The sequence below is a fragment of the Ursus arctos genome, unplaced genomic scaffold, assembly GCF_023065955.2.
Source record: "Ursus arctos isolate Adak ecotype North America unplaced genomic scaffold, UrsArc2.0 scaffold_6, whole genome shotgun sequence".
Taxonomy (NCBI): Eukaryota; Metazoa; Chordata; class Mammalia; order Carnivora; family Ursidae; genus Ursus; species Ursus arctos.
The window spans coordinates 70,679,293-70,697,087 of NW_026623078.1; the positions used below are offsets into that span (position 1 = coordinate 70,679,293).

The 17,795-nt window shown below is 45.0% G+C and overlaps 1 protein-coding gene across 5 annotated transcripts in view; it reads left to right on the forward strand.

The window, feature by feature from the left end:
- Nucleotides 1-17,795, forward strand: part of NTAQ1 (N-terminal glutamine amidase 1) — a 73,889-nt gene that overhangs the window by 17,314 nt on the left and 38,780 nt on the right. The window contains exons 7-8 of one of the 5 annotated variants that reach the window (XR_008957850.1): nt 254-379; nt 7,796-9,422. The exons of 1 other annotated variant lie outside the window; for it this stretch is intronic. Coding sequence is in view for 1 of the 4 variants with exons in the window: in XM_057308014.1 (XP_057163997.1) it covers nt 7,796-7,917 (122 nt within the window). In the remaining 3 variants the exon portion in view is untranslated. Of the gene's footprint in view, nt 1-253; nt 1,833-7,795; nt 9,423-17,795 lie in introns of those variants that run through there. 3 more of the 5 variants (XR_008957851.1, XR_008957849.1, XM_057308014.1) reach the window with 3 other exon arrangements.

The following is a 17,795-nucleotide window of genomic DNA, read 5'->3' on the forward strand; positions in this document are numbered from 1 at the left end:
TCACTTGTAGATGGGAACCATTGCTTTAAAATACGTGTATCAGTCTTCCTTCTTGAAGATGTTTTGGAAATTTGGCTTTCGTCATACAATTCCAAATAAAAGATGTTGGGCATTAAACTGGCATATATAGCGTTAACTCTCACGCATGTCTTCATGATTCTACTGTAACGGAACAATTTCTGAAAGCAAGGATGTCCAGGCTTTTGATCTTAGATGAGTTTTCTGCTTATTGAGCAACTTTCATTTAATGTAGATCCTCTGCCTTGTGCTATGGAGGGACACCTGCAGTCGTTACTCAAGAATCAATCAAAGGAAATGTCATGTATCCGTTTGGTTCAGCTGACCAGGAGGATTCTGGGAGAAAGTGAATGAACCTTTGGTAAGAGGAACACAAACACAACCTCTTAAGTTATTTTATAATTTAGAACTAATTATAGACCTCATACTTGCATATCTTTGTTGACTTTTAGATGGTCATTTAAAAAGCATGTGACTAAAATGAAGAAGATAAATTTTGGCAGGCTATACTACGGAAATGCTTTGTCTTGAGCAGAAAGTTTCAGAGGGACCAAGAGATTGTAATCTGATTTACAAACTGCATTTTTGGAGGGTTTTTTTTTTGCCAATTTATGAGCAGGTTTCCAATCTGGTTTTCATAATTGTGTCTAGTACAGATGAATCAGACGGTGTGTGTGTGTGTGTGTAAGTTTGAACTTTGCAGCCAACTTGTCTTGAAATTGAAACCCCTTACATCTAGCCACTGTAGGGAACAAGGTTTATAGTTTAAGCCTGTTAAAATGTTCAGTGGTCACAATCTTGAGTTGTTAGAAGCAAAAGAGGACATTTATTGTTTTTTTCTACCTACCACTCCCCACTCCTACAGCTCCCTTTGGGAACCTCTTCTTTGCATATTTTGTATAGTCCTGGTGGCCTGTATGTAAAGGCATTTGGCCTAAGCTGGGCGAGGCTTGGAGCCACCCCTGGACAAGTCTAAGAATGACCTGTCACAGAGTTCTCTAGATTTGCTGTATTGACGTTCAAGGAGAAAAAAAAAAAATCTCTCTCCATGAGGAATGCTAAACTAGGGGCCTGGGAGTTTGGGGCTCATGGTGGGCATCCTGACTGCCACTAAAGGGCCCATTGCAGAATGCAGCCTGGCAGAGCTGAGAGCAGAGCAGAAACCCCGAAGGCATTTCTGAGTGCCTGGATTTTCTGTTGCTTCAAGCCAGCAGCAACTTTGGAACTTCCCAGTTACATAAACCAGTGGATTCCTTTTTCTCTTCAGCTTGTATGAATTGGATTGCCATCAGCTTTAACTAAAAGGTAGGTTCCCTTGCAAGATTTTTCTTAAAAGTTGTTTATCAGGAACTGTACTTTTGTCTTTTTGTGCTTAATTTTTCTCTGAGGTCAGAGTTGCTTCTCTTTATACTCACCATGTGTGAGAGAACTGAATAAAGACTGATAAATGCTGTCTGTTTGGAAAGAGGAACTTTCAAGAAAAGCAGGGGACTAAAATAGAATTTGTAAGTTGACTATGAAAATAAGAGAAATGAGGTATCTCTGAGAATCTGACACATGATGGAGCGGGGAAGCAAATTCCACAATGTAAAATGGCTCCCAGGTCAGTAGAACTGCCATTATCTGATTGGAGACACTACCATGGCTTGTAAGAAGGATTATGTCTTTCAGAAGAGGGGTTGGTTAGCAATGGAAGTAAAGGCGAACTGTTTTGTGTATGTAGTTTTCTGAGTTTAAGTTTTAATTAATTATTTTAAAAATAGGTGGTACATGCACGTTACGCAAATTCAAAAAATATAAAAGTATATGGTAAAAAGTTCTCTGTCCTTCAATTTTTTGATTTCTCTATCCAGAAACTGTCTTCAGTTTCTTTTGTGTTCTTCCAGGAATTTTTATGCCCATGTTAGCATATAGGTATTATATATTAAGTTCTGTTCCCCCACCCCCCACAAGTGGTAACATTCTAGACTTTGTTCTGCATTTTACTTTTTAAAGTTAAAATACTTAGATATTTTCTAATCAGTACACGTTGAACTTCCTCATTCTTTTTAAAGGTTACATTGTATTCTGTGGTATGCATGGTCCATAATTTCACAGTCCTTTTTAAGTTGTTTTTAGTCTTTTGGTATGACAAAACTGCTTGAAGGAACGTTTTTGTCTATGTGTCTTTCTAACAGTTTCCGAGATAAATTTCCAAAGTATAGAGTGCTTGTTGTCCCGCTGAATGCGTGCTTTTTTTTTTTTTTTTCCTAAAGAAGGGATATGCTTTTTTTTTTCCTAAGGAAGGTAATAGCAAATGTTTTCTATAAAGGCCCAGATAGTAAATACTCTCGACTTTGCATGCCATAAGGTCTTTGCTATAACGGCTCAACTCTGCATGAATGTATGGCTGTGCTCCAGTAAAACTTTGTTTATAAAATCCGGGAACGCGAGGGTTTGACCATTGGGCTAAAATTTGCTGTCCCTTGTTCTAGAGTAAGAGTCGAAGCTGGTGTGTGGCTGTTCTGCCAGGGATTACATTCCCAGTCTCCTTTGCACGAGCAAGGTGTGGCCATTTGACCAGGTTCTCACCACTGGAATTTAAGGGACTGACTGTGAAACACTGCCTACCCAGTCCTTTCCACCTCTTCCCCCTTGCCTACTGATGAATGGTCGAGGACTAGAATGACCTTGGAAGCTGCCCATTGAAACTAGCAGAGCTACCATGAGTCTGGATTCCTGAGTGACCCTATGGAGCTGAGTCTCCTGCCTACTTGAAAAGTATAATGTGGAACTGAACCTCAGAGACAAACTTGTGTGTTTCTTTAAGTCACAGAATTATTGGGTGAGTCTTGACTTGGCAGTTTAGCCCTCCCTAAATAATACAGTGCCCATTCAGGCACTTGTGACAGTATATTTTGACTGGGTCAAAAAATTGTGATGTTCCATGTGGAGTCAGAGCCTCTGTGTGCTTGTGCAAGCCACCCCCTCGCTGTCCTGCGACGTTGGTCGAATTATTGCCCTTCACAGAATGTTCAGGAACACTGAAAAACAGATGCCCATTAATACCTCTTGTTTTGAATGAGGTTAGGAGCCTTGTGGGAAAGACGCCAAAGGAGCCCTGTTTTCATTTATGGTTCAGATGTGTTCAGGCCTGTCTGATGGCCTAGGAGACCTGGAAGTGATTCTTGCTAGATGAGAGAAAAAGAGGTTCCTGAGAGAAAAATGACACCCCAGTGGGGGAGACACGTGGCCGAGTGGCTCAGACTGAACGGTAACTGGAGATGAGGGACTACAGGTGGCAGTTACAGTGTGAGGTGTGCCTCTCCATTGCTCCCCCTTCACAGTGAGCTCTGGCCCCACCTCCTCCACCTTCGTGAAAGCCCCGTCTTCTGGGAATGAAAGGAAGGAACTGTCAGTCAGGGCCCAGCATGGCTCTGTGGGAACCTTGGAGGGAGCTGCTCTTAGGCAGGAGGAGGAGTTCAGTGTCCTGACAAAGATTCGAGTTTTGGTGGTTGAGTGGTCGGCTCAGAGCAACGGAGCAGGAGCATGATGAAGCCTGAAGGCCGTGGCTCTAATTCTCTGTGAACGCTTTCATCAGGACTTTGAAGTAGAAAATGCCCTCCTATGGGACTCGCAAGCTGGTGGGAGCTTGAGTACACTCGGCTTGTAATAGCGAGCGCCCTTGATGCTTTGCAGAAACTTTTGGTGGAGAATGCTCTTCTAAAAAGCTGGACTTGGTGAAGGTGTGCTTAAATCATCAAGATTTGGGATTACTATAAATGTGATAGGTTTGCACTTAGTAGTGGTTGGAGCCTGGGACATACCAGATACATGCCATTAAGGGAAGAGGACGTCGTACTACTCATTTGCCTTGAATACATTTTGGAGAACAGAGGCAGAAGTTACAAGGAGGTGATTTTCCTTCTTCTGTCCCTCCCTCCTTCTCTCCATCTTCCCTTCCTCATCCATCCATCCGGATGTCCATCCACCCCATGTCTCTTGCATGCCTGCCACTTGCAAAGTTAGGCCATGATGAGCAAGGCAGAACTGTCTAAAAGAAGACAGATGCAGAGTGCTCAGGTTCGAGGGACAGCGGGCTGCCACATCACTCTCATTAGCAAGTAAGCAGAAAGCTAGCCTTTGCGAAGCGTGTTCTACAGAAATCTTTTGATAAAGACTTGGCACCTGAAAGATTACACTTGGAACGAACATGTAAGCCCAAATAAAGACCTGTCCTGTAATTACTTAAAAGGGCCGTGGAGGAAGCAAGTGACTATTGTAGTACAGAAGGTATAGAATGAGAAAATGTGGAAATATAGGAAGATCCCTAGGATCAGAAAGGGAAGTCCAGCCTGAACCAGAATTATTCACTTGGAGAATATGGAGACCCATATGGGCACCTGCTGCTTCTGTGTGGCGGGTGCGGGTGTACAAGTGGAGTATATAGAGCTCATTCTGTAGGTTAGTGACAGTCTGTGCAACCAGTCCTTCTGTCACCTTCACTGTCACCTTCACAGAACACTGAGGTAAAGAGGCTGTCCGGTTGTCACGGCAGTGAGACAGTCCAGTGTCTGATACTCGTGGGGACAAAAGGGGCTAAGTCGTCCTCCACAAGAAATTCTCTTGCAGTGTGAGGCTCATGGTGGATGCTCAGTAAATGTGCTGAGGGAACAATGTATGTTTATGAGGTTCTCTAGATGTGTTTCTGTTCGCAGTGTTAATTACAAAATCAGTGAAATGGTGTGTGGTTGTGCACCGAAGGCCGCTGTGGCCAGTTGATGAGATTGAAGTTGGTTGTGGGACACACGACTGACGCCACCAGAGTCATTCTGCTCTTGGTGAAGAAATGACAAGAATGCTGTGTGGGAGGGCTTCCCTCTGGGTATTCTTTTGCCCTTTGTCTCACTGTGCTCCCTCCCAGTCTTGTTGACACATTGTCTATGCCAGTTCCGAGAGCATTCACTAGTATCTCCAACTAATTAGAACATTCTGTCAAGAGATCTTCTTGCCTGTGTGCCAGCGATGAAGAACACGGAGGGAGGGGACAATATTCCTGTTTTTCATACTTGTTGAAACCGCGGAGTAAGGTTAGGGTGCTGTGGTCTGAATGTTTATGTCCCTCTCCCAAATTCATGTGTTGAAATCCTAGCCCACAGAGGTGATGGTAGTAGGAGGTGGGGGCCTTTGGCAGGTGCTTTGTTCTTGAGGGTGGAGCCCTCATGAATGGGGTTAGCACTTTCATGAAAGAGATCCCATAAGTCTCCCTAGCCCCCTCCCATGTGAGGACACAATGTTAAGTGTGCAGCCTACGACCACCTCACCTGGCCATGCAGGTGCCCTGATTGGACTTCCAGGATCGAGAACTGTGAGCAATACCTTCCTGTTGTCGTAAGTCACTCAGTCTGTGGTATTTTGTTAGGGCGGCCTGAAAGGATTGAGACCAAGAATTCCTAACCTGCAGTCCCAGCATACATTGTGTGTGGTGATATGAACACATTTTTCTGGAGAGAGGACCCATAGCTATTCATTTAAAAGTATTTTTACTTATGGCGGGGCTACTCTGTACCAGGCTCCAGGTTAGCTGCTGGTAACTGAAACCAGAGTAGCACCTGCCTTCCTCTTGGTTGCAGCTGACGGTAGAGACTGACGTCAATCAAAGAATCATGCAAATGACCACACTGGCAGCTGTGCACCGTGCTATCAAGGAGAGGTAACAGCTCCGTGAGGTGGGAGAAATACCTGATGAAAGGGGTGGGGAGGCTTCCTGGAGGAGGTGTTGCATCCGTCCAACAGCTCCTACTCTGTGCCAAGCACTGTTCCTGCCCCAGTGATTGAGCAGTGGAGAAAACAAAGCCCTTGTGCTCATAGAGCCTACCTTCTGGTGGAGAGGACAGACAGTGGACATGTACCATGTGCGAAAAGATGGTGGCTATTTATTGAATTGGGGAAAGATTGTGGGGGGAGACTTACGGGGGAGGAAGATCAGGAGTTTCATTCTGGACATGTTAAATCAGAGATGCCGGGTAGATGTCTTAGAGGAGATGTCAAATAGGAGTTGGAGAAAGGAGTCTGGGATTCAGGGATAGGGTTCAGGCTGGGAATATGCAATTGGGAGACATCAGGTAGTATTTGAAGGCACAGGGTTCTCGGAGGTCATGGAGATGCTGGGTGTAGATGGGGAAGTGGTCTGGGGACCTAGCCCTGGGGGCTTTTACATTCAGAGGTCAGGAGAGGAGGAGGTACCAGAAAGGGACAGAGAGGATGAACAGGGGCAGGAGTAGGGGTTAGGAGGACGAGGAGAAAACCAGGAAAGCCCAGGGGAGAAGTGATTCCAGAGGGAGAGGGGGATCAGATCAATGTTGCCCGTCCGTGGAGTAAGCTGAGGAACAAGGTGACTGTTGGCTTCGGCAAGGAGGTCTTCAGAGCATTTTCAGTGGAGCGACGGGGATGGAAGTGGTTGACTGGATTCAGGAGAGAACAGGAGGAAGGAGGCAGAGTACTATGGTAAAGGGAGCAGAGAAATGGGCCAGCGCTGAGGGGGAGGAGGTCAGGGAGAGACTGCTGTGTTCCTGCCCCTCGTGCAGTTCTTCCTTTATGAACAGATTAACCATTTCTGCCCCTCCAAAGGGAGCTCTGATGATATCAGAGACCTGTCCTCCAGGCTGCTGTCCTCGCACGCAGGGCTGACACCACTCAGCTCTTGCTCTGGGGCTTATTCCGTATGACTAGATCCGTCCCATGATTCCCTTCCCTTCTCCCTTTCAAGATTTTACTTATTTGAGAGAGATAGAGAGCAAGAGCAAGGGTGAGGGACAGTGGGAGAAGCAGACTCCCTGCTGAGCAGGGAGCCCAATGTAGGGCTCGATCCCAGGACCCTAAAATCATGACCTGAGCTGAAGGCAGACACTTAACTAACTGAGCCACCCAGGCGCCCCCATACTGTCTTTCTTGAGCATCGACGTGGAGGAAAGACTGCTGGATGGCCTGCGGGGATATTTTATGCTTGCGCACTAGCCCTAATAAGACTCCCTGCTTTTTTCTTGTCTCCTTCCCACCTTGCAATCTGTATCTCCACAAAGCAGCCAGAGTGGTCTTTTAAAAGTACAAACCAGAGCACCTCAGTCCCCTGCTTTAAAACAGCAACAAACCACCACCACCACCACCGCTACTCTGCAGTGGCTTCAACTTGAACTTAAGATAAAATCCAGTGTCCTTTCCAAGGCCCTCAAGGCCCCATGTGGTCTGGACTGTGGCCGCCCCTGTGGTTCCAGCTCCACGACTCCCAGTCCATTCCCCATCCCGCCACCCCCATGAAGATTCTGTTGTGAACCAGGCGGAGCCCATTCCTTCCTGAGGGACCTCACATTCTGCTTACTCCAACTTGCCCCTTCCTTCCCGTATCTTCTCTGGGCTGACCACTCCCTGACATTTAGGTCCCAGCTCCAAGTCCGCTAATCCAAGCTGCCCGACCAGGCAAGGTCACGTCACTTCATCACTTCTTTCCTTCATAGCAGTTGTCGCTAATGGAAATGACCTTGTATATATATTTATTTAAGAGCCTGTTTGCGTCTCCCCAGACTGAGGGCGCTGGCTCCTCCTTGCGCTAGCGGTGTCTGGCCCTGTAGGTACTCCGCAAGTATTCCTCGACTGTTCCATGAAGGAACAATTCCTGTCGCCCGTGGAGTCTGGAAGATGAAACCTCCCAACCACTGGATCTCTGGATAATGCCGGGAAAATGCTGCTCGATTCTTGCCCTTCAGATTCCTCGCTCTGACTAGGTTCTGTTCCTTTTTAGATCATGCTGTCCTTGTCCATGCAGCTTTCTCTCAAGACTCTCAGGCCTCAGCTCTTTCACTTCTCAGTCTGGAGGGCACATCACAGATGACTTCTGCAGGTGGCCAGGATCTTGCGAGGTGATTTTATTAGCGTCACCCACACTCTCAGTGGGCTCCTCACTCCACAAACGTACCTTGTCCTTTGTCCTGTGTCTGACTGTGGCTCAGGGGATGTCCCCCTTTCCTCTGAGTGGACTATCTCTTTCACCCTCTCAGCCATGGAGAGTGTAGCTTTGGCTGTGAGCTGTAGCAGGTGTCTGTTGGGGCCAGGCTTTTAGTAACATCTATTTGTTATCAAGGGAGCAGTCACAGCTGAATTTCGCTTAGAGTCAACAGGCAGGTTTTCCTGAGGTTACCATGGGGACCGGGAGTTTGAGAGCAATTTCTGGGAAAAACATTGGGAAGAAATTGAGGGGCAAAATGTTAATACAGTCACACTGTTCTGGCACACACCATTTCTAGAATCATGGGTGATGGATGAGTCATTTTCCCACTCAAGGCCCACAGGGTGCAGAGCTGATGTGATCTCGAAGGCCAGGTGTGGAGGAGGCCTAGTTTCTGCGCTCAGAATACAAGAAAAATCAGGTTTCAGTCCTTAGTCCCCATTACAGCTGTGCTTTTTGTTCACCAGTTGCTGTGCTACCTTGGGGAAATCACTTAACCTCTCTGGGCCTTTGTTGCTTCACTTAAGGTTATTTTGAGAGCGTGTGTGTGTGTGAGAAAAAAAGAGGTTTCATACTCTGAAAGGTAAAGTGTTTTAAATTGCTAATACTCATTTCATGCGTAATATATGCCATATCTTTTTTTTAAAATGTCATTTTAAAGTGATCCTTTCGCTTTCCCATCCTCTTAGTTCTGTCACTTAAATGACTGTCACCTATTGGACTTCTAGGCATCTTGGAAACTTAAAAACAAACAAATCAATTTGGCTCAACCTCTATGGAGGGTAACCCGGATATTTATCTTTAAAAATGACCTGTAAAAATACTTTTTGACTTAGTCATTCCCCATGTAGGAATTTGTTTTCCAGAGCTACTGCACATATGTAAGACGTGGATAAACAGGTTATTCACTGTAGCATTTGGATAACAACACAAGACTGGAAATCACCTGTAGGCCCATCCACTGGGGCCTTATGGGGTGAAATGTAATCCAGCTGTAGAGGAAAATATTATGAAGCTGTGAAAATAAATGAGCAAGGTTGTTCCTTAAGCTGAGTGGTGATGTTTTTTTCTTTTGCGTTATGTTCTATTCTTTTGTATCCTAGATATTTAGTAAAGTTTAAAAATCAAGTGAAACAGTGTGTATTAAAAGACAAAAATACATGTGTATTTGCTTGTATTTGGACAGAATATCTAAAAGAATATCCAATATCCAAAATAAACTGGTAATATTGGCTGCTTCTGGAGAGGAGAACCAGTGGCCGGGGTTGGGAAGGGAGGGAAACTTCATTGTATACCCTTTTCTGTTTTTAAGAGTTGTGATCTCTGTGAATGTATTACTGGTTAGAAATAGATTTAAAATAAAAAAAACAAACCACATGTTCCATCACTTACACATTTACCCACATAACTTTTTTTTTTTAAATACACACAACTTTTAACAGGTACGGTTTCAGGTACTCTCTTTCGTGAAAGGCGGTTTGACCAACAGCAGTAAAAGTCAGGATGTGTGAGGCACGCTTAACAGAATGTGGAGGTAATGTTCACATGATGAGAGCCTGCAGAATGAGGAAGCATGCCCTCCGTTGTTCTTCCATTATACTGCTTTCAGCCTCGTGTTCACCAGCTCTAAACTGTGATTTTGCTGCCGGGAGTGAGGGTTAGACGTCTGAGCAGCAGGGGAATGGTTTGTGTGCTGGTAAAGGATGTGTTTCTGTGCTGCATATGGCTTTGAGCTGCACTTTGGTGCAGAAAGGCTCAGGAGGCCCATGAGCTCATGCAAAGAGACTAACCCTTCTGAGTAGATTCCTCTTGTTTTAAGAATCTTAACACCTCGAGGGAACCCATAATGATAGCTCACATTTATTGGGTACTCGTTTTGTATCTGGCATTGCTCAAAGCCACTCACTGTGTATAAAATTATTATCCTTACAACAACCCGATGAAGTGGGAATTAGTATTATCCCCATTATTCAGGTGAGGAAACAGGCATGGGCAACTTAGCCGAAGGAGCACAGTTAATACATAGAGGAACGTGATTTGAACCTGGGTCTGACTCCAGAATTACTACCTCACAAAATGAAGATGCAGGTATGTTGGAATAAATCCAAAGGCAAAATTAGGGCATTGTCCTCTGAAAAGCAGAGTGGATTATAGAAGTAAGAACCTGGGGAAGTAATGGGGTGGCCTGTCTTGAACGACAAGATGAGATTTAGGGCTTAATCTTATAGGAGAAAAGGGACTATGGTGGCAAACTCTTAAACAGCAGAGGGCTGTGGGAAAACTAGCACTTTGCAGAGTGTCCTTTGACTGGGGTTGGCAGGTTGGGGTTGGCAGAGTGGGGAGACCAGGGGGAAGAGGCCTCTGCATGTGAATCGATGGGGTCAGGACTAGGGAGGGTGCCATGGTCATGGAAGGATGCATCTGGGCTATTTCTCTCCAAGGATTTGGTAGGGTTTGTACTAGTTGAAGATTGAAAAGGAAGCAAGTAGAGAATAACATGGTTAGTTAGCATACTCTTATCATGCAGGCATGGGTCATGGAGAAGGTATTTCATCCTCCTTTCACATTCTGGTGCATTTAATGCTTCTGCTAGCTACTATGCTCAAGGCTTTCATGGTCAATCACTTGTCTGCCAGAACAGTTCTTCCAGGGGCACCTGGGTGGCTCAGTCCTTAAGCGTCTACCTTCGGCTCAGGGCGTGATCCCAGAGTCCTGGGGTCAAGCCCCGCATCGGGCTCCCTGCTCCGCTGGGAGCTGCTTCTTCCTCTCCCACTCCCCCTGCTTGTGTTCCCTCTCTTGCTGGCTGTCTCTCTCTCTCTGTCAAATATGTAAAATCTTCAACAACAGCAACAACAACAACAACAACGACAACAACAGCAACAACAAAACAGTTCTTCCAGAAGGCACAGCAGATGCTGTCAATCCCCACCTCCCCGATAGTTCCCATCTCCCCTTATTCTTCCTCACCTAAATGAAGCACTTGTATGTCCATGAGAGGCTTTCCCTGGTCCTAACGTGCTTGGCTGGACTCGTAGAAGAGTTAATCTGCCCTGGAGCAGTCTTTAGCAGCTGATGCTCAGGACCTGGAGGGGGAATGCTTCAGCTTTCTTGTTCCTCAGAGGGTACAACTCTTGAGGGAGGTGCTACAGGTCCCCTGGCATCCCAAGCAGGATTGGTCCCCACTGCCCACAAGGCACACCTGCTTGGCACCTGCTCGGTAACCTGCTTCCTTGTCTCTCCTGACTCACGTCCTCACTCCTTGCTGGTGCTTCCCAGGATCCCCTCTCAGGGAAACTACCTGTACCTGTACCTGTACCGCAGTCCCTGTCTCAAGGTTGACGTTGGGGAACCCAACCTAAGGCAGTTTACAGATGATACTATCTAGGCCCAGAGAAGTGATTTCACTTGTTCAAGCTCACAAATCTGGGATTTTAATCCAGGTCTCCTGAGCCCAGTGGGTTCCTGATGTCATTTTCTGCTAGACCATGTTGAGTGTCTGCTGTAATGCCTCCCTGGATCTTTTTTTACATGTCTGGGTTTCCTACTAGAGTCTGGCCTAGCAGACTCTAATATAAACTCCTAAAAGGCAGGAACTATGGTCTTGATAATTTTGTACCCAAGACCAGCAAGAACTGTGTCTTTCAGAGAACAGATGCTCCATGAGGATTTGTTGAAAGGAAGAGATAGAGCAAGAGGAAGAGGGTGGAAGGAGGAAGAGTAGGCAATTGGGCTCATGACCTTGGGGAGCATGAAAGAGATTCTCCGGGCATCTTGATATGGGACATTGGAGTGACTTGCCTTGGAGGAGACCATGATTGAAGTGTCAAAAGCAGACGACCCAGAGGAGGCGTAATGGTGAGCAGAAAAATGGGCAGAGAATGCAAAATGTCTTTTCTTAGAAATCACTTATGAGGAAAGATCACTAGTGAAATAGTCCTTTTCAGTGCATGTAAAATTATTTCTCATTTTCATGTAATATTAGTAAGCATGATTTTCTAGGAAAAAAATTGGATGGATTCTCATCAAAGATTAAAGTCTACAAATCAGATACTCCAGGGCAGTATTTTTCAAACTGTGCTCTACAAGGCAGTAGGACTTCCAAGGAACTCTCTTAGAAGCCTCCTCAAGGAGAGGTTAATAGATCATAAAAATGATTAATATATACTGGACTCCAACTCTTAAGTGGTGGGCCACGCCCTAGGCTAGGTCTTGGTCTGCATTATCTTGTTTAGTCTTCCCAGTTACCCTTTGACAATAAGTGCTATGATCATTCCTTCTTCACAGACAAGGAAGGTAATGCTCAGAGAGATCACTGAGCTAGGAAGTGGACAAAGTGGGATTCATTCCCGGGGCTTTTTGACTCTAGAGCCTATGCCTTTCACAGGCAAGACTATAGATACCCTCCTACCCACCCCTTTGCGGACTATGCCTTCCCTTCACCAGAACTGAAACTCCAGTTTTGACACCATGGAGAGCAAAGTGGGGGACAGGAACTACACTGCTGGTTGCAGGTCAGGAGAGAGTATACTAAAATGTGCCATCCTTTGATTGCCTTCTCTAAAAGTCTTGGGGTCTTGCTTTCCCATTGGACAGAGGAGGTTTAAAGTGCGTTTGATGAATGCATTCTGCTCTCTTGGTACACAAGGGGGAGCATTTAGCACAGGAATGGGAATAAGATCACTGCAGAGAGTATTCTTGCTCTTTGCAGGAAAAGAGTTCCCTCTCTCTCTCTCTCTCTCTGTCTGTTGTTCAGAATTCTTTGCTGAACCCTTTAAAAGCAAGTTGCAGATGATCAGGAGACTTTGGCTATAAATACTACAGGATTTTGTAAGAGCAAAGTCATTTTTCGGCATAATCACAACATTATTTTCATGTCTAGGAAATTTAACATTGATGCAATGATATTATGTACTGCACATTCTATATTCAAATCTTTCCAAATATTCCAAAGATGTCCTTTAGTGCTTTTATTCCCCCAGTCCAGAATTAACATTGTATTCTCTTAATATTAGGACATGGTCATTTTTCCAGAGTATTTTGCTGCAAAATGTTCATAATTTTTACTGGCTATTTAATATTCCATGGAACTGATTTGCCATGATTTATTAATAAATGTCTCTTTGGTTATTTCTATTATAAGTATCACCTGGTGTTAAGCAGGGCTTTTCCTTTTTCACTTTTGACTCAGATTGAATAGATCTCAGATTCCAAAGTGAGGGTGAGGCTGACCATCACATACGGAGTTCACTAAGTGTCAAAGGTCAGGTTCCCCAGGAAAGACTCTGTGATGGAGATTTGTGTGTAGGAGGTACACGGGGCAGTGCTTGGGGATCCACACCTGTGGGGGAATAAAAAAAGCAGGGCTGGGCAGAGGGAGTAGATGCACTTCGATATATTCACTGCAAAGGCCTCAGCCGCCCCTCCACTAGCCCTGAAGCTGAGATGGTCCTGCAGAGATGTCCCCTACTGAAGCAAGGAGGCCAGCTCTTTATGCTTCTATGTGGGCTGGTCATTGGGTGCAGATTGCCCCTGGGAAGGGGACATGACCTTGGGTGAGATCGCTCTCTTCAACTTAGAGCAGTTTTCAGAGAGACTCGGGGTGCGAATGAGGGCCTCAGTCCTGAGAGGAGGTCTGGGCAGAGACTAGAGTATCCACTACATCAGGGGAATTCTCACAAACCTGTGGGCCAAGTCCTTGACCTCTGCAGCCAGACTGAATACGCAAGCAGTCCGCCTCGTGAGGGTACATGCATGCTGTGACTCCTCCCTTGCCCACCAGGGGAAGAGCCTTCTTCGAAAGTATATGATGGGGGCTTCCTTAGGACCATATAGAGCCTGAAATATATTTTCTACAGTTGAGGGCAAGGAGAACCTAGAGGGCAAGGTTTGGGCCTGCCCTCCCAGGCTCTGTTGGGGCAAAGGATGAGAGAATGTTTCCTGGGTCTCAAAGGTGGGCCCCCTGGGAAGAGAGAGCTGGGCCAGAGCCATTTAAAAAAGAACTTAAAAAAATTATTTAAGATTCACAAGTTGCAAAAATAGAGAGTTCCCATGTGCCCTTCTCCCTGCTTTCCCCAGTGGTACCGTGTAACATAACCATAGTACATTTTCAAAACTAGGGAATTGACATTGACATTGGTATGATACTATGAACTAAGTTACAGACTTTATTTGGGTTTCATTAATGTTTACATGCATGTGTGTGTGTGTTACTATGTAATTTTATCACTTGTAGAGATTTGTGGATTTGTGTAATCACCACCACAATCAGGGTGCATAATTGCTCCATTACTATGAAGAAACAACGCCCTCATGCTATAGCCATACCCCGCCCCGCCCCCGACCGCCCACAACCACCTGGTCTATTATTCGCCATCACTGTAATCTTACCATTTCAAGGATGTTCTATAATGGCATTGAGCAGTATGTAGCTTTTTGAGATTGACTTTTTCTACTGGGCGTAACATCCTTGAGCTCCATCTGTGTTGTTGCGTGTATCAGTAGTTCATTCGCTTTTGTATCTTAGTGGTATGTATACTACTTGTAGTATGCCCTTGTATAGCCACACACAGTTTGTTTATCTGTTCCGGCAGGAGTCATTTAAGTCCTGGCCAAGACTACCCTCTGGGAGGGTGAGGACTTGCGACGATGGAGTCCGAGTGGAGAGGAGTGCCAGGGACCAGGGCAGAGGAGGCCGTGGCAGCTGGGAGGGACTGCTTGTCCCTTGTTCTGAGAACTCAGATTAGAGAGGTCCCCAGAGATGGGGACCTCCACAGATCCCACGAGGAGTGCCACAAGCGAGGGGCAGTTTTAGAGAGCTGCAGAGCCCACTGAGCACAAAGTCAGCTTGCAACGGGACCTGTCACAAGCCAGTTAGAGTATTTCCAGACATAACCACTTACCTCTTTGCCTTCCATCCATTTTGACGTGGCATTCAAAACAGCAGCCGGTGAGTGGGGGAGGAAATGTGAAGGGGTGCTGGGAGAGAGAAGTTGACTGCGTATGAGCCCTTGCTTTCCCTCGCCGCTCTCACTGAACTGGTGGCTCTAGCTGAGAAGTGGGAGAGAAATCTTTGGAATGAAACCAGAATTGTTGCTTCATATAATGAACGTCATAACACATTGAAAAACTCTATTTAGACCATGTTTGTGACTTGATGTGACCATTAAAGTGTCATTACCAGAATGTGACCAGAGCGGGCAGGGTCCTGTGATAGTTCTCATCTAGAATCAAGGACAACCTCCTTTCTTCTTGCTACTCTTCCCCCCCTTCCCCAAACTGAATACATTTTAAAGGGATGGTGGGAGAAACATGACGAAGTACGTTTTGATAATGTCCACACAGTTTGACGGAAATAACTCGGACATAAACATCTATACGTAAGCCTTTTTTTTCTTTTATACTGTAATTTCTTTAGAGCAAATTCCTGGCAATGGGGTTAATAGGTCAAAGGGCATGGGTATTTTTATGGTTTTCAAAACATACTGCCAAATTGCTTTGCTTGCTTTCTTTCTCCCTTTCTTTCTTTCTTTCTTTCTTTCTTTCTTTCTTTCTTTCGATTTTATTTATTTATCTGAGAGAGAGCAAGCACGAGGGGGGGGCAAGGGGCAGAGGGAGAGGGAGAAGCAGGCTCCCTGATGAGCAGGTAGCCGGAAGTGGGGCTTGATCCCAGGACCCTGAGATCATGACCTGAGCCGAAGGTACTGAGATCATGATCTGCACTGAAGGCAGACACTTAACCGACTGAGCTACCCAGGTGCCCCGCCAGATTGCTTTTCTAAAGGTTCATACCAATTTATATTCCCACCAGATACCGTATGAAAGTTTTATCACTATTCTGTGGTACAGGATGGTATCATAAGATTGTTAATGTAATGAGGTTTAAATGCTAATGTGATGTTCGGAATAATTTTTAAAGTGCTTATTTAATATGAAAATTTTTGCATTAGATGTTTTATCAATCTCTTAAAATTTGGCCTTAATATCTTGAGTGTAGAATATTGCTAAGGGTCTCATTTTCACATGCAACTTCTAACGGCTTTCCCAGAGCACTTAGAAGAAGAACAAATTCTGTAGAATTTGCAGGCAAGGAAGAAAGGGAGAGGTGGGTAAAGTCCAGAGGACCAGTGAATACAAGAGACAGGTTCAGGGCTATAAGTGAGAGGTAAAACATGAAACAAGGGACCAGGAACAAGGAGGTGGCCATGAGGTCAGGAGATGAAGTGAGAAAGAACCTTGGGAGACAAAGATCTGAAGTGGCCTCCAAACAAAACAGTAGGATAGGAAATATGCCTCTTCTCCTACCAAGTATCAATGAATTAAAAAATTATGTATGCATGTGTTTTATATAACACAAAATTTATTATCTTAACCAGTTTTAAGTGTATAATTCCATGGTGTTAAGTATATTCACATTGATTTGAAACAGATCTGCAGAACTTTTTTATTATTTTATTTTTTTTTATTTTTTAAAGATTTTTTATTTATTTGACAGAGATAGAGACAGCCAGCGAGAGAGGGAACACAAGCAGGGGGAGTGGGAGAGGAAGAAGCAGGCTCATAGCAGAGGAGCCTGATGTGGGGCTTGATCCCATATCGCCGGGATCACGCCCTGAGCCGAAGGCAGATGCTTAACCGCTGTGCCACCCAGGCGCCCCAGAACTTTTTTTTTTTAAGATTTTGTTTATTTATTTGACAGAGAGGCAGCGAGAGAGGGAACACAAGCAGGGGGAGTGGGAGAGGAAGAAACAGGCTTCCCTCTGAGCAGGGAGCCCGATGTGGGGCTCGATCCCAGAACCCTGGGATCATGACCTGAGCTGAAGGCAGATGCTTAATGACTGAGCCCCCAGGCGCCCTGTGCAGAACGTTTTTATCTTGCAAAACAGAAATTCTTTACCCATTGAAGAACAATATTTACCGCCCCCCCCCCCGCCCCGGCCTCTGGTGGCCACCATTTTACTAATTATTTCTGAGTTGACTACTGTAGATATCTCATCTAAGTGCAGGTGTGCAGTATTTGTCTTTTTGTGATTGGCTTATTTCACGTAACATGATGTCTTTGAGGTTCATCCCTATTGTGTAGCACTTGACAGGATTTCCTTCCTTTTTTAAGGCTGAATAATATTCCACTTTATGTGTATACCACATTTTGATTATCCATTCACCTGTTGATGAGTACTTGGGTTGCTTTGCTCTCTTGGCTGTTGTGAATAGTGCTGCTATAAATGTGGGTGTGCAACTAACTCTTTGAGACCCTGATTTCAAGTCTTCTGTATATGTGTCCGGAAGTAGGATTTCTGGGTTGCATGATATTTCTATTTTTAACTTTAAGGGAACCTCCATACCATTTTCCATAATGGTTATGCTATTTTACAATCCCACCAACACTGGACGAGGTTCCAGTTTTTCCACATTCTTACCAACACTTGTTATTTTCTGGGTTTTTTGTTTGTTTGTTTTTTAATATTGGCCATCCTAATGGATGTGAGGTGATATCTCATTGTGGTTTTGTCTTGCATTTCCTGGATGATTAGTGATGTGGAGTACCTTTTCATATGCTTGTTGCCATTGGTATATCATCTTTGGAGATATGTCTGTCTGTTTCATCTATCTATCTATCTATCTATCTATCTTCTTCTTCTTCTTTTTTTTTTTCTTTCTTTCTTTCTCCCTTCCTTCCTTCCTTCCTTCCTTCCTTCCTTCCTTCCTTCCTTCCTCCCTCCCTCCCTCCCTCCCTCCCTCTCTCTCTCTCTCTCTCTCTCTCTTTCTTTCTCTTTCTTTCTTTCTTTCTTTCTTTCTT